General features: G+C 38.0%; 1 protein-coding gene across 20 annotated transcripts in view; it reads right to left on the bottom strand.

Moving 5' to 3' along the window:
- Nucleotides 1-389: 389 nt before the first annotated feature.
- ZNF829 (zinc finger protein 829) overlaps nt 390-17,388 on the bottom strand; it is a 27,107-nt gene continuing 10,108 nt past the window's right edge. For 5 of the 20 annotated variants that reach the window (XM_040445748.1, XM_040445745.1, XM_040445747.1 and 2 more), the window contains exons 3-5: nt 6,804-6,867; nt 6,581-6,644; nt 390-3,046 (exon numbers count right to left, since the gene is read on the bottom strand). In XM_040445748.1, coding sequence (XP_040301682.1) covers nt 2,067-3,046; nt 6,581-6,644; nt 6,804-6,867 — 1,108 coding nt within the window. In that variant the 3' untranslated portion in view covers nt 390-2,066. Of the gene's footprint in view, nt 3,047-6,580; nt 6,645-6,803; nt 6,868-8,585; nt 8,617-10,637; nt 10,916-15,198; nt 15,479-15,592; nt 15,720-17,388 lie in introns of those variants that run through there. The other 15 variants (XM_040445757.1, XM_040445754.1, XM_040445756.1 and 12 more) reach the window with 8 other exon arrangements.

Below are 17,388 nucleotides of genomic sequence, written 5' to 3' on the forward strand. Positions count from 1 at the left end.
GGCCCTGTGCTGAAAGTGCACAGACGCAGAATAGATCCCATGAACTGTGAAATCATGATCTGAGCCTAAACCAAGAGTCAGATGCTTAACTGACTGAGCAACCCAGTCACCCCACTATTTTTTGTTGTTGTTTGAGAGTGAGAGAGAGAGCAAGCACAAGCAGGGGAGGGGGGCAGAGAGAGAAAGAAAGAATCCTAAGCAGGCTCCATACTCAGCTCAGACTTGATGTGGGGCCTGACCCCAAAACCCTGGGATCATGACCTGAGATGAAATGAAGAGTCAGATGCCCAACTGACTGAGCCACCCAGGCACCCCTTTTCCTTTTTAAACTTCATGCTGAATAAAGAATAAATGTTGGTGCGAAGCTTTTCACCAAACATTACACCCACTGGTCTTTCTCATTATGAATTCTTTGATGTCAATTAAGGTGTATTACATGGTTAACATTCTTTCTACAAATGATAATAATAATGGTGAAGATATTGATACTAGTATTAAAATAGCATTTGCTAGATAGTTACTATATGTTAGTAACAATCCCACCCATTTTACATTTCTTAACTCATTTAATCCTTGCAGCAATCCAACACACACATTAGTGTGTGTGTATATGTGTATGTATATTCACACACATATAAAATTACAAAGCAGCACTAACTTTTCTACAAGTATTGAAATATTTAGGTATTTGGTTGTGTATGCACATATTTATAAACAAATATAGTTTTTAAAAAAAGGTCTGGAAGATTAAAAGACAAATTGGTATCAGTGGTTACAATGAGGGATATGGTTTACAAGGAGAAATACTGATCAGTTATTTTGATACTGAAACGTAATGTTTTTAAAGAAAACAAAACAAAATAAGATAGCACTAAATTTGTATTTAAAAGGCAATTTTTATAACTGTAAAATTTCAGTGAGCACCATTAAGTATGTCAGTAGTATTTAGCAAAATGATAATCTACCATAGAAAAGACTATGATACCATTAAAAATAATGATAAATAAATATTTATACTTACTGAAACAGTAGCATGATAGAAGCAGGTATGGTACAGCATGCACATCAGATTACACTAAGAAAGCCTGGAAGGATATGTTGTAATAATATGAAAGTAGTAATTTCTGTTTGGAAGGCTTACAGATAATCTATTTATTTCCTTTGTGTGTTTTTTACAACATGAAAATATGAGTGTTACCAAAGGGAAAAAGAACAGAGCTGCCTTCAAAAACAAAGTTATAATTTTGCCAGGAATTAAAAGACAGCCTATGTAACAGGACTTACAGTGTAGTATTGGTAGTACCAGATCTATAGGTCAGAGCAATAGAAAAGATGGCTCTAAAATGAAGCCAATATAAACACAAATGTATAACCAAGAAGCAGAATAAAACAATGGGGAGGAAAGAATTATTTAAGAAGTAGTTTGGGACAGAATCTTTTTTGGAGGGAAGGCAGGTATAATTTAAACCTTGAATTTACATTTTAGAATACATTTAACAAGTTATGTATAAAAGAAAATTACAAATATGTTAGAAAAACAATGTTAACAGTGTTATGGGTTAAACTATGTTGAAGCCCTAACCCCTGGCACTTGTGAATGTGACCCTACATGGAAATAAGGTCTTTGCAGATGTAATCAGTTAAAATAAGGTCATCGGGGTGTGCCCTAATCCAATAGGACTCATGTCCTGTATGAGTCTCCTCTTAAACAAGACAGAGACCGATATACATAGGGAGAATGCAATGTGAAGATGGAGGCAGAGGCTGGAGTTGATGCATTACACGACAAGGAATGTCAAAGATTGTTGTTATCAGAAGGCAGGAGAGGGACATGGAACAGATTCTTCGTCAAAGTCCTCAGAAGGAACCAACCTTACCAACAACTTTGATTTTGGATTTCAAAGCTCCAAAACTGTGAGAGAATACATTTATGTTGTTTTAAGTCACCCAATTTTGAGGTACTTGATATTGTTATAGTAGCTCAAAAAACTACTACACTGCTTTATTTTTTTTCCATTACCTATTTTTAAGATCTTATTATAAAGATTATGAACAGAGCTTATCTTTCACCCAGTATGAATTCCTTCATGGCGAATAAGGTCAGAACGACTACCAAAGGCCTTTCCGCATTCCTTACAGTCAAAGGGTTTCTCACCAGTGTGAATTCTTTGATGTCTAGTAAGGTTTGAACCTTTATTAAAGGCCTTCCCACATTCATTACATTCATAAGGTTTTTCATCTGTATGGATTCTCTGATGTTGAATAAGTTCTGAGCTCTGAATAAAGGCCTTTCCACATTCCTTACATTCATAGAGTTTCTTGCCTGCATGAATTCTGTGATGGTTAGTAAGTGTTGAGGCACTACTAAAGGCCTTCCCACATTCCTTACATTCATAAGGTTTCTCACCAGTATGTATTCTCTGATGTTGAATAAGCCTTGAGTGTTGAGTAAAGGCTTTCCCACATTCTTTACATTCATAAGGTTTCTCACCAGTATGAATTCTCAGATGTGGAAAGAGCTGTGAACTCTTAGTAAAGGCTTTTCCACATACTTTACATTCATAGGGTTTCTCACCAGTGTGAATTCTCTGATGATCGTTGAGGTTTGAGCAATAATTAAAGGCTTTTCCACATTCCTTACATTCATAGGGTTTCTCACCAGTGTGAATCCTCTGATGTTGAGAAAAATATGAACTACAACTAAAAGCCTTGCCACATTCCTTACATTCATAGGGTTTTTCACCAGTATGAATCCTCTGATGTCGAGTAACAAGCGAGCCACGACTAAAGGACTTCCCACACTCTTTACATTTGTAGCTTTTTTCAGCAGAATGAGTTCTCTGATGTTGAATAAATTGTGAGTTCTGATTAAAGGCCTTTCCACATATCTTACATTCACAGGGTTTCTCTTCATTAACAGTTTTTTGATGTGGAGTGAGGAATGTGGGCTGAATAAAAGTGGGCATGTCTTCATGGGTAAATATTACTTGACTAAAATGTCTCTTCTTTAGAGATAATATCTTGGTCTCACACATGGATTCCAGATCTGAAAGAAAATAAAAATGTGTATGTTCATTTATCCTATCTTGGAAAAGATTAAAACTTCAAAAAAAGATTAAGGTAAAAATAATATCTAGGAAAGTAAATGCTTAAACAACTCTCAAATACAGCTAAGCAATTTTTAAAACTGATAACGAAAGCATGGACATTGAGGAGAGCCAACAGGAAATTCAAGAGGGTGATTAGGGAAATAAATAATCTCTATCTTGAAATACTGATGTGAATCAGAATCATTTGAAACTTCTGTAAATACACCCTGTTCAGGGCCACCCTCTATTATATACAGTGATTCTAAGCATATATACATGCTCATAAGCATATATCCCTTACACACAGCATCATACTATATGTCTTGTAATTTGTGGACAGTTGTCCATCCTGAATAAAAAGATTACTGAGGAGGGCACCTCGGTGGCTCAGTCAGTTAAGCATCCGACTTTGGCTCAAGTCATGATCTCACGGTTCATGAGTTCAAGCCCCACATCAGGCTTGCTGCTGTCAGCACCAAGCCTGCTTCGGATCCTCTGTCTCCCTCTCTCTCTATCCCTCCCCCACTCATGCTCTCTCTTTGAAAAATAAACAATTAAAAAAAAAGACTTGAGGAACAAATGTGTTGAAATGTATAAATGGGTGGAGGTGCAGTCAGAGACTGTACAAAGGGTGTGCTGTTGCAAATTCACATTAGGGTATAGCCTACAGGAAGTCTAAGGTGCTGAATGAAATAGGCAAGAATGGTAGGCAGGTGATAGAGCCTGATATATTGGGGATTCACTGAAACTAGTTAGTTTTGACCACTCATGACCACATAATCAAACCCCAATAAAAACTCAGAGCAAGGATTAAGGGAAGCTTCCTAGACTGTATGATGTATAAGGAAGGTGGCATACCTTAACTACATGGGCACAGAATTTCCTATGCTTGGTACCTCCTAGAATTTGCCCTATGTACCTTTTCAGCTGGCTGTTCACTGTCTCTTTTATATAAAATGGTAATCGTAAGTACAGTGCTTTTCATGAATTTATGAGTTGTTCTAGTGAATTATCAAACCTGAGGAGTTGTATGAAACTCTAAATTTACAGTCAGCCAGGCAGAAGTATGGGTAGCTGGGGATCCCAGTTGCAACTGGTGTCTGAACTAAGGGCAATCTTGTTGGGTACCTTGCCCTTTAACCTGTGGAATCTGATGTTAATTCCAGGTAGCGTCAGAATTTAACTGAAGTGTAAGACAGCCATTTGATATCAAAGAATTTGTGAAAGCCACAATACTGAAATAATCCTGTTCATTTCATCCCAATTTCACTCTCAGAATGCCAATAATAGGCTCATAACTCCCTCAATTAGTAATGAAAGTAAAAGTCCCTTCTGATGGGAAAATTATGCACAAGGGAAAAGACCAAATTACCAAAAGTGGGCAGTCCTCAGTATATTAACCCAACCAGATCATCCTAAAGTAAACAAGACCCAATCCCTACTACACAGAAGTTCCAATCATCTTTTCAGTATGTCATACTTAAAAATGAGCAGTAAGCCATTGTTTATAAGACATTTGAGAAATGTTTTTCAACATGAAAAGGAGCCTAAAACAGAACAAAGTATCTGTGAGGGAACAATCAATGCAAGGAATAGAAGAAAAGGTCAAAACATATAATGAATAACCTCAGAGAGATAAGAGAATCAAACAGGCATAAGATGCTAAACAAAGGAACACAAAGGAACACTAACATATATACACACAAAGTTCTTAGAAATCAAAAATATAATCATGAAAAAGTATTTTTAAAAACCCCAAAATTCCTCTCTAAATTCTGTGCACAAAATTCTGGCTTCCTTTCTCAATTGACCTTGGAGAAATTACAGAGAATTTGGTTTTGTGGAACTGAGGCAAATTATGAAATATCTTAGGGAGACTGAAGACTTATACAAACTTGTGTGTGTTTGAGGATGGAGCTACTTGCCTAGATAGATGGTAACAGGAGGCAAGGAGAGGCTAGCCTGGTAGTAAAGTCTTTAAACTCTGATTTAGCCTTTCCCTGAACTTCCTTGGGACCACAGCAGCCTATGTCTTTACCACAGGAATTGATGGCAACTCTGCTCAAGTTGCTGAATAAGTAGGATAACCTAATGGCAAAGAAAAAAACCTGTGGATAGAAGAATATGGCTGATCACCTGCTCTCAGGCATATGCTCCTCTACCTCCTAAGCTATTAAAACCCCCAGAGCAGGGCACCTGGGTGGCTCAGTCAGTTGGGAGTCCAACTTCAGCTCAGGTCACGGTCTCACTGCTTGTGGGTTCAACCCCCATGTCGGGCTCTGCGCTGACAGCTCAGAGCCTGAAGCCTGCTTCAGATTCTGTGTCTCCCCCTCTCTCTGCCCCTCCCATGCTTGTGCGCTCTCTCTCTCTCTCTCTCAATAATGAATAAATGTTAACAACAAAAAAAAAAAAACTTAAAGAAAAAAAACCCAAGAGCTGGTGGATTACAAAAGGGAAAGCATACTCTTCTGTAGATGCTGCTGCTTTGTAAATGTTGAAAGATCAAACCCTGATAAGAAGAATTACCTAGAGGAGCAGTAGCAAATAAAAGTTATCACCAGTGAACCCTTAGGTCTTAGGGCTCATCATCCTGAGCTTATCTCCACCCACTTCTTATATCTACCTAGAGGGACACAGACCTGGGTCAACCTCTTGGCCCTACCCCAGGCACACTGCCAGACAAGGTGATTGATAATCTCTTGGGAACATGGACTCACAGGTCAAAATGGCCATACAACAGAGGGTACAACTGTTGTTGAAATAAGACTAAAACTACCATGATCATCTTTGACAGATACAGAAAAAGTATAGGATGTGGCCAAGACCTATTTATGATAACTCTGAGCAAATCGGCCCTGCAAAGTAATAGCTCTAACTTGGTAAAAGTTATGAAAGAGAGAGGGAGACACAGAACTTGAAGTAGGCTCCAGGCTCTGAGCTGTCAGCACAGAGCCCAATGTGGGGCTCAAACCCACGAACCACGAGATCATGACCTGAGCCAAAGTTGGACACTCAACCAACTGGGCCACCCAGGCACCCCTGAAGAAACTTCAGATATGGTCCCATTAGATCAGGAAAAAGAAATGTTACCACTACCAATGTTACCAATTAAGGCAGTCCCAGCTATTATTATAAGCAAAGAAATAATAAGTATGAGGATTAGAAGTGATAAATCTAATAATATGATGATCTAACTAGAAAAACCTTAATATGATGATGATCTAACTAGAAAAATCAAGAGAATAAAAAACTGCCAGACATTAAAGATCAGCTTATAAAAATTAATAGTATTTTGAGTAACATCAGCAAGATGATGGAATAATAAGTGCTAGATTCTCCTGACCCCCATAATAAACACATCAACTCAATACCAATACATAGATAAGTTCCCTTTGTGAGAAATCAAGAAACTAAGAGAATCCTACATACTAGGCAAGTGTGAAGCCAGACATATTAAAACTAGTAGGAAAACTGGAGAAACCCTCTCTCACCATGATCCCCATACTGGCATAGCGCCATAAAACTGGGAGGAAACCTCCAGCTTCCAACTTCTCCCTGAATACAAAAAAAAGTTGGAATGCAGTCAATGACTCAACTTTTCTAAGTGATGCCTAACTGACCATTCTGGAGCCTTGATTAGACCTGTTATACCCTAGACTCCTGAGGACTACAGAGAACAAAAGCACTGGTTTGAACTAGTATGCAGGCACTCACCACAGCTCCTTTCCCTGCTCGATACAGAGTGAATGGGAGAGAAACTTCAGCTCTCAGCTTCTCCCTGGGGAAGGTAAGAGGTGGACCGTGTGTCAAACATTCCAACTCTTCTGGGGTTTGACTAAGGTACTGGCTTCTATCTCACCAGTCTTGGAGTGCTGATGGAACCCGGCAGATTCAAGATGTCTGAGAGCCACCAAGAATTAAGAAGGTAGTTTGAACTAGTATACAAACTTATCATAGCTCCTCCTCCTGGCCTAGTGCAGAACGAATGGATAGAAAACACTAGCTCCCACCATCTCCTTGAAGATGAGAAGAGTTGGACAATGCAACAATTTTCTAACTTCTCTGGGAGCTACCCAAGGTACTGACTTCAATCTCACCTATCTCAGAGTGCAGATGGGACCTGGCATACAGTGGGCCCCTGGGACTACAGAAAACAAAGGGGGCAATTTGAACTAGCATGGAGGCACCACAGCTCTTCTCCTAGTTTAGTACACAGTGAGTGGGAGAAAAAACAAAGCTCCCAGTTTTCAAATGTTCCAAATTTTGGGGGATTACTTAGGGCCTGGCTTCTGTCTTGGAGCTGATGGAACCGGGCATATTCTAGACACCTGGGAGCCATTGAGAACAAAGATGGGGATTTGAACCATCTTTGCATGTAACACCTGCATGTAAACATTTGCCATAGCCCTTCTCCCCATTCCAGAGCAAAGCTAGCAGGCAAAACACTCCAGCTCCCACATTTTCTCTGGAGAAGGAAAGAAACTGGACCACACATCCAATGTTCTAATTTCTTTAGATGCTACATGAGGAATTGGTGCTTGTTTCAGAGCACTGATGGGACCTGGCATACTCTAGACACCTGGGGGTCGCTAATAAAGACAGTGGTTTGGATTAGCATAAAAGTTTGAGAGGCTGACAGAAGCTCTGACTGGTGAAGGTCTTCTCTTGTATGAGGCTAATACAGAATAAATGGGACAAGTGGCATTTTTTAAAACATGTAGATATCAACACAAAGAATCAAGGAAAATGAAGAAACAGGGAAACACAATCCAAACAAAGAAACAAAGCTCCAGAAAATTACCCTAATGAAATATAAGTAGAGGAATTACCTGACAGGGAATTTTAAATAAACATCATAAAAATGATCAATGAGCTCAAGAGAACAATGTATGAGGAAAGTGAGAATTCCAATGAGACAAAGTATGAGAAATAATAAGAAAATCCTGGAGCTGAAGAATGTAAAAACTGAACTGAAAATTTTAATAGATGTAGTCAACAACAGACTAGAGCAAGCAGAAGAATCAGTGAACTCAAAGACACATTTTTTTGAAATTATCCAATCAAAGGAGCAGAAAGAAAAGAGAATAGAAAAGAGTAAAGAAAGCTTAAGGTTCTTATGAAACACCAAGGAATGGTCTAATATACACATTATGGGAATTCTAGAGGCAGAAGTGAGTAAGAACAAGAAAACTTACTCAAATTAGTAATGGATGAAAACTTCCCAAATCTGGGGAAGGAAACAGACATGCAGACTCAGGAAGTCAAAGTATTCCAAAAGAAATCCATACTGAGACACATTATGTCACACTGAGACATCATTATAATGTCTTTGTCAATAGTCAAAGGCAGGGGCGCCTGGGTGGCTCAGTCGGTTAAGCATCCAACTTCAGCTCAGGTCACAATCTCGCGGTCCGTGAGTTCAAGCCCCGCGTTGCGCTCTGGGCTGATGGCTCAGAGCCTGGAGCCTGCTTCCGATTCTGTGTCTCCCTCTCTCTCTGCCCCTTCCCTGTTCATGCTCTGTCTCTCTCTGTCTCAAAAATAAATAAACGTTAAAAAAAAATTTTTTTTTTTAAATAGTCAAAGGCAAAAGGGGCACCTAGCTGGCTCAGTTGGAAGAGCGTACGACTCTTGATCTCAGGGTCATGAGTTGGAGTCCCATGTTATGTGTAGAGATTAAAATAAATAAAAACTTCAAAGTCAGGGGGACCTGGATGAAATTTAAGAAGACTAAAATCACACCAAGTATCTTTTCTGACTATGGTCAATGAAATTAGAAATCAACAGCAGAATGAAAACAGGAAAATTCACAAATATGTAGAAATTAAACAACACTTCTGAACAAGCGATAGGTCAACAAGAAATAGAGAAATTAGAAAATATCTTGAGAGACAAAAACAAGATGAAGAAAAAGTAGTAATGAAGAGGGAAGAGTATAGTCCTACATTAAAAAATAAGATCACTAATATATGACTTAATTTATGCCTCAAGGAACAAAATAAACCCAAAGTTGGCAGAAGGAAGAAAATGATAAAGATTACAGTGGATATAAATGAAATAGAATAGAAAAACAAGAAAGACCAATGAAATAGTTGGTTTATTGAAATAAATAAATAAAATTGATAAACTTTTAGACTAAGAAAAAAGAGGAGTCTCAAATAAATAAAATCAGAAATGAAAAAGGAGACACTATAACTAATGTTACAGAAATAAAAAGGACCATAAGAGGCTACTATGAATAATTATATACCATGAAACTGGATAACCTGGAAAAAATGGATAAATTCCTAGATACATATAACCTACCATGACTGAATCATGAAGATACAGCAAATCTGAATATACCCATAACTAGTAAGAACATTGGCTCACAATAAAAAAAACTTTCAGGGCACCTGGGTAGCTCAGTCAGTTAAGCATCCAACTCTTGATTCCAGCTCAGGTCATGTCTCACGGTGGTGAGATCCAGCCCCAAGTTGGGATCCATGCTGAGCCTGGAGCCTGCTTGAGATTCTTTCTCCCTCTCCCTCTGCCCCTCCCCTGCTCGTGCATGCAGCACACACTCTCTCTCTTTCCTCTTTCTCTCAAAAAAAATTCTCTCAACAAAGAAAAGCCCAGGACCAGATGGCTTCATTGGTGAAGTCTACTAAACATTTAAATAATAATAATGTCAACCTAGGGAGTGGGGGAGAGGTACCAATCCTAAAACTCCTACAAAAAAACTGAAAAGCAGGGAACACTTCCAAACTATTTTTGTTTTTCAGAGAAAGAGAAAGTGCACGTGTGCACACACGTAGCGGAGGGGCAGAGGGAGAGAGGCAGAATCCCAAGCAAGCTCCACTCTGGGGCTCGCTCCCATGACCCTGAGATCATGACTTGACCTGAAATCAAGAGTCAGATGCTCAACCAAGTGAGCCACTAGGCTCAAAACTCTATTTATGGGGGTGCCTGGATGGCTCGGTTGGTTAAGCCTCCAACTTTGGCTCAGGTCATGATCTCACAGCTTGCAAATTTGAGCCTCACAATGGGCTCTGTGCTGACAGAGCCTGGAGTCTGCTTTGGATTGTGTCTCCCTCTCTCTCTCTGCCCCTCCCCTGCTCGCACTCTGTCTCTCTCAAAAATAAACATTAAAAAATATTTTTTTTAAATAAAGAGGAAAAAGAAAAACATTCATTTTATGAAGCCAGCATTACCCTCATGTCAAAGCCAGACATAGAAACCATTAAAAAAAGAAACTGACAGGCCAATTCCTAATGAATATTGATGCAAAAATTCTCAAGAAAATACTACTAAACCGAATTCAACAGCACTTTAAAAGGATCATACACCATGACCAAGTGGAATTTATTCCTGGGATGTAAAGATGATCCAACATACAAAAATCAATTAATGTGATACCTGAGACTGAAGGATAAAAATCAAATGATCATCTCAACAGATGCAAAAAACTAATTTGATAAAATTCAACACCCTTTCATTAAAAAACTCTCAGCAAACTACTAGAAGGATATTACCTCAACATAATGAAGACCATATATAAAAAGTACACACCTAATATTATATTCAATGATGCAAAACTGAATGCTTTTCCTCTAAGATCATGAAGGCAAAGATGCCCACTCTTGCCACTTCTATATCCGGCATATAGAAAACTGTATGAAGACTCCACATAAAAACTGTTAGAATTAATAAACAAATTAGGTTTTCAGTTTGCAGTTGCAGGAAATGAGTTGCAGGAAAAATGAGCTGTGATTCTTTACACTAACAATATTCTGAAAAGGAAATTAGAAAAACAATACTATTTATAATAGATTAAAAGGACTAATATACTTAGGAACGCACTTAACTAAGGAGGTGAGAGACTTGTACACTGAAAACTGTGAAACACTGATGGAAGAAATTAAAGATACACAAGATAAATGTTAAGATATTCTGTGTTCATGGATTTGGAAAATACTGTAAAAATGTCCATACTCCCCAAATTATCTACAGATTCAATGCAATCCCTGTAAAAATCCCAATGGCATTTTCTATAGTAATAGAAAAAACAATTCAATGAGCCAAAATAATCTTTAGACAGTACAACAAAGCTGGAGGCAACACATTTCCTGATTCCAAAATAGATTATAAAGCTGCAGCAGTTAAAACAGTACGGTACCGGCACAAAGACATTCATATAGCCAACAGAACAGAATAAATTCACGTATACACAATTAATATATAACAAACGTGCAAGACTACTAACAGAGAAGGGTAAGTCTTAACAAATGATGATGGGAGAAGCATCTGCTGGCTCAGTCAGTTAAGCATATGACTCTTGGTTTTGGCTCAGGTCATGATCTCAAGGTTTCATGAGTTCAAGCCCCATGTCCAGCTCTGTGCTGACAGTGTGGAGCCTGCTTGGGATTCTCTGTCTCCCTCTCTCTCTGCCTCTCTCCCACTTATACTCTGTCTCTCTCAAAATAAACTTAAAAAGAATGATGATGGGAAAATGGAACATCCACATGCAAAAAAAAGAAATTGGACTCTTACCTTATATCATACAGAAAAATCAACTCAAAATGTATTAAAGACTTAAATATAAGACCTGACATTGTAAAACTTCTACAAGAACACATAGGGGAAAAGTTTCATGACACCGGTCTTAGTGATGATTTCCGAATATGGCATCAAAAGCACAGGTAACAAAAGCAAAAATAGACATACAGGACTAGGACTACATCAAATTTAAAATCTTACACATAGCAAAGAATCAACAGAATGAAAAGACAATCTATGGAATGGGAGAAAACATTTGCCAACCATATATATGATAAGGGGTTAGTATCTAAAATAGGTAGGAATAAAACCTAATAACCTAATTTAAAAAATTAGTAGGGTGCCTGGGTGGCTCAGGTGGCTAAGCATCCAACTTCAGCTCAGGTCATGATCTCATGGTTCATGAGTTCGAGCCGCACATTTGGCTATGCTCTGACAGTGCAGAGCCTGCCTGGGATTCCCTATCTCCCTCTCTGCCCACCCCTGACTTGCTCACTTTCTCTCTCTCAAGATAAATAAACTTTAAAAATTAAGTAAGTAAATAAATAAGAACGTGAATAGAAGTTTCTCCAAAGAAACCATACAAATAGCCAAGAAGTAAATGAAAGATGCACAATATCGCTAATTATTACAGAAACATAAATCAAAACCATGATGAAACATTACCTATTATGGTTAGGACAGCTGTCATTAAAATAAAGGGGGGGGGGCAAGTAACTGTTGGTGAGGATGCTAAGAAATTGGAACTCTTGTACACTACTGGTGGGAACGCAAAATGGTGTAGCCACTCTGGAAAACAGTATGGAGGTTCTTCAAAAAATTAAAAATAGAACTATCATATGATCCATCAATCCCACTTCTGGGTATTTATCCAAAAGAATTGAAATCAAGATCTTGAAGAGATATTAGCACTCATGTGTTCATTGCAGCACTACTCATAATAGTCAAGATGAAAACAACCTAAATCCATAGATAGATGAGTGGATAAAGAAAATGTGGCATATATGTACAATGGAATATTATTCAGCCTTAAAAAGAAGGAAATCTTGCCATATGTGACAACATGGATGAACCCTGAAGACACTATGCTACATGAAATAAGGCAGTCACAGGACAAATACTGCATTATTTGACTTATATGAGGTATCTAAAAAGAGCAAAACTCATAGAAGCAAACAGTAGAATGGTGGTTGCCAGGGGCTGGGCTGAGAGGGAAATGAGCAGTTGTTAATCAACAAGTATAAAGTTTTAACAATGCAAGGCAAATAAGTTCTAGAGATCTACTATATAATGCTGTGCCTATAGTTAACAATACTATACTATACACTTAAAAATCTGTTAAGAGGGTAGATCTCATGTTAAGTGATCTTATCACAATAAATTTTAAGAAGAAAGGGGGGGAAAAAGCAGTTGAAAAATTTATATCTATATCCTACAAGCAGCTTGAGGCTGCATACTGCTCCACGTTCTCATCTATTCATCTTCAGACTTAAATGTTTGTCCATGTTGCAGGTGTCATAATGGTATCCTACTGCAGTTTTAATTTGCATTTCCCTGATAACTAATAAAATTAAATTCATTTTACATGTTAAAGAAAAACTAATAGTATTTCTCTGTACCAACAATACTAATTAGAAAATTGTACAGGCTCACAATAGCAATACAGCGTGTTTTAAAAATTTAGAAAGTAACTGAACAAAAAACAAAAATTGCTAGGAACAACAGATTGCAAATGATGTGTCTGGTTAAAAGACAGCCTGAAGGTTACAGATTTATTATCCTGTAGGACAATAACTAGTTTTTATATCCCAGTTAGTGATGTTATTCCTGCATTCTTTCTTTCCATGACAATATGAACTCCATTTCTCCCAAATAATGAACTAAATAAATCCTTCAAATGTGTTTATCATATATTTATCAAAGTCATATTAAACTTCTGAAAAGTTATAATTTTTTTTTTCAGTTTATTTGTTTGAGAGAGAGAGACGGGGAGAGGGAGAGAGCGCATACACACACGTGCAAGCAGGGTAAGGGCAGAGGCAGAGGGAGAGAGAGAATCCCAAGCAGGTTCCACACTCAGCTGGAGCCCAATGTGGAACTCAATCTGACAATTGTGAGATCATGACCTGAGCCAATACCAAGTCAGATACTTAACCGACTGAGTCACCTAGGTGCCCTGAAAAGTTATATTTTTGAAAAGTTTTGAAAATGTTATACTCTGGGGGCACGTGGGTGGTTCTCAGTTGAGAGTCTGACTCTTGGTATTGGCTCAGGTCATGATCTCACAGTCTGTGGAGTTGAACCTTGGGTCAGGCTCCATGCTGACAGTGTAGAGCCTGCTTGGGTTCATTCTCTTTCTCTTTCTGCCCTTTCTCTGCTCATGCAGGTGTGTGTTCTCTCTCAAAATAAATAAATAAACATAAAAATAAAAAAGAAAATGTTATTCTCTTAAAATTTTGAAGATCCCACTGAGATGTCCAAATGGACTTAACCGCAGGATGCAATAAAGCATGTGACTTGAGAAGTATTCCTCATAGGCTATTTAAGTCCCAGCAGTCTTCCTTTCTTGGCTGTCTCAGTAAATCCCAAGCAGCAATAAAATTCTACTTTCATTCACTTTCTCTCCACTACACCCTCCTTAGTGTGTCCTGGGCTTGTTTTGGGGCCAAATCCAGTTTGGTTCTGGTTTGTGTAAAGCTGGTACATTATAGTGATTAGGAATCTGATATTATGGTGGTATCTATATGGATAATGGACATCTGTTTCAGTTATCTGGGGATCCCTTCATTCTCTGTTGAGATGACAGAAGATCTGGATTGTTATCTTCCCTTTGAGTCTGTTTGTAATATCTTGTGCCTCCTAGAAAGGAAAAAAAATCTTGGGGGGGGGGGCTGGGTGGCTCAGTCAGTTAAACGTTCGACTCTTGGTTTCAGTTCATGATCTTACACTTTGTAAGATCAAGTCCTACATCAGACTCTGTGCTGACGGTACAGAGCCTGCTTAGGATTTTCTCTCTCTCCCTCTTTCTCTGCCTCTCCCCTGCTTACTACCTTTCTCTCAAAATAAATAAATAAACTTTAAAAAATTAAAAAAAAAACTCAATTTGTGAGTTCTTTAGTTCTTCATTAATGTATCTTGTGGCTAAATTGTAAAACTAAAGTTGTATCTATAACTTTTTTGTTATTTTTTCCTATAACATTTTTTGAGATATAATTGACATAAAAACTTTTACCTGACAAAAAAATAAGTTTTAAATACTTTCCTATTTCCAGAAGGTATTAATAAACTTAACTGTGAAGGCTCTTAAAGGAGTTCACACCAAGACCATATGCAACCAAAAAAAAATAAAATAAAATAAATAAACTGCATTTTGTCAAAATTAAAAACTTTTGTGCTTCAAAGGACAAAATCAAGAGGGTGAAAACACACTCACTAAATGGGGGAAAATAGTCACAAATCATATACTGTTAAGAGACCTGTATTTAGAATATATAATTAACAGAAAACTCAATAATAAAAAGGCAGACAACCCAATTAAAACATGGATAAAATCATTACCCTACATCTCATTCACCTGAACAAAGGCCTCTCGTCAGCTCTCTTTCAACCATCCAGGGCTCTTTTCCTTGTTCCAATAAGGAAATCACAGCTGGCTTAGAATTGGAAAGTCCTGATCACAAGAAAAGACATGGGACATGGTTATGCTGTGGGTGTCCCAGAAATCAGATCCAGTCCCTTGGTGAGAAGAAAGAGATGCCACTGTAGGAAGGACCAAAGAAAGATGAAGGTGAAGCTTCAGCCCACTGGAGCTGCTCATTTCCAATTCTTCTATTCCATTCCAACTCAAACCATTCCTTAAGGAACAGGGAGCAGAAATTTAGCTGGCTACTTGAAACAAATAATTCACAATGGAGAAAGGAGACATTCCTGAGGGCAGACTCTGAATTTTGGGGGATAGTTATCCTTACCCACTGAAACCAGGTTGCTGAAATTCTCCAACATCACTTCTTTGTATAAATTCATCTGACCAGAGTCCAGGCATTCCCATTCCTCCTGAGAGAAGTTTATAGAAACATCCCTGAACATCATTGATCCCTGAAACAACAAACACGCTTTCACAGTAGAAGAAGATAAGAAAAAGATGGTAGTAGGGATGGTGGTAGAGGGCTCTACAAAAAGGAACAGAGATTGTGAATCAAATTGAAGGGGCCAGAACTCTATTAGATCAGTAGAAAACATATGTCTTGTATACAGAGGGATATATCTAGGAACGTACAAGTAAAATTTTCCAATGACATGAAATAGCAAAAATGCAGCTCAACGCTTGATGCCTGGCTATAGTGAAATGTACGTAAATGTGAATTCCTTCTCTTCCCATATTTTCCTCTTAAGACCTCAAAGAAGGAACTATGTGATGAATTTTAAAACACTTTAAAGTTTCAGAATCAGGGAAAAAAAGAACTTTCTAAAATTTCCAGGAAGAAAAAACCCAGAATTTTCCAAAACTTCCAGGAAGAAAATATGGATTATAAAAAAAATTTTCAGGAATCAAAGTCACAGTGGACTTTAAAAAAAAATTTTTAATGTTAATTTATTTTTGAGACAATGCAAGAGGCAGAGTACAAGCAGCAGAAGGGCAGACAGAGGGAGACACAGAATCCAAAGTGGGCTCCAGGCTCCAAGCTGTCAGCACAGAGCCCAACGCGGGGCTCGAACTCACGAGCCATTAGATTGTGACCTAAGCCGAAGTCAGACGCTTAACCGACTGAGCCACTCAGGTGCCCCAGAGTGGACTTTTAAAAAGCACCACTTGAAGTAAGAAAAAAAGTGACTCCTTTAATATTACAAAGGAAAATGAATTCTGGCCTTGAGTTCTATACCCAGTCAAAGCTAAAGTGAAGATTATATACCAAGCAAGATTAAAAACCAAGCTAGTGTGAAGATTAAGTCAACACAATTATAGATTGGCAGGAAAAGACAGAATTATCTCCTATGTAGCTTTTCATTTTAGAACTTTAAAAATGTTTATTTATTTATTTTTGAGAGAGAATGGTGGGGGGAGGGGGGACAGAAAGAGGAGACAGAAAGAATCCCAAGCAGGCTCCATGCTGTCATCACAGGGCCTGATGCAGAGCTCGATCTCACAAACCATGAGATCATGACCTGAGCTGAAATCAACACTCAGACACTTAACCAACTGAGCTACCCAGATGTCCCTCTCCTATGCAGCTTTTTAAAAGAAGCTCCTGGCCTATGTGCTCCATCAGAACTGCAGAGTAAATTAAGAAAAAGAAAAATACTATATTCAGAAATTACAGAACATGAAAATACATGACAAAGTCCCAAGTATAACTGTGAAAGGCAAGTCATAGGACAATATCTGGCAGCAGAACTAGAGAGCAACATCTAAGAACAGGAGGATAGAGGACTATGAGAAACATGTCTCCAAAGAAAACTAAAGAACTAATGTTTGATCACATGGAAAATATTTTTGATAGGCAACTGAAAGCAATGTTGGTAGATTTGGGGGAAAAATAGCAACACACATATGGAATGAGACAAATAAAGAAACAAAGCAGTTTACCCTAAGAAAACTGTAAAAGTTGTACTAAAAAGAATCTAGCCTCTAGTATACTACTTGGCTCAGATTAATAATATCTGTGAGGTGCTAATAACATGAATATCAATGATTTAAAGAAAAAATGTGTGGCACAAAAACACTCAGATCAATGGAACAGAATAGAGAACCCAGAAATGGACCCAC

Source organism: Herpailurus yagouaroundi, unplaced genomic scaffold (genome assembly GCF_014898765.1).
Source record: "Herpailurus yagouaroundi ecotype Mexico unplaced genomic scaffold, PumYag 194, whole genome shotgun sequence".
Lineage (NCBI taxonomy): Eukaryota > Metazoa > Chordata > Mammalia > Carnivora > Felidae > Herpailurus > Herpailurus yagouaroundi.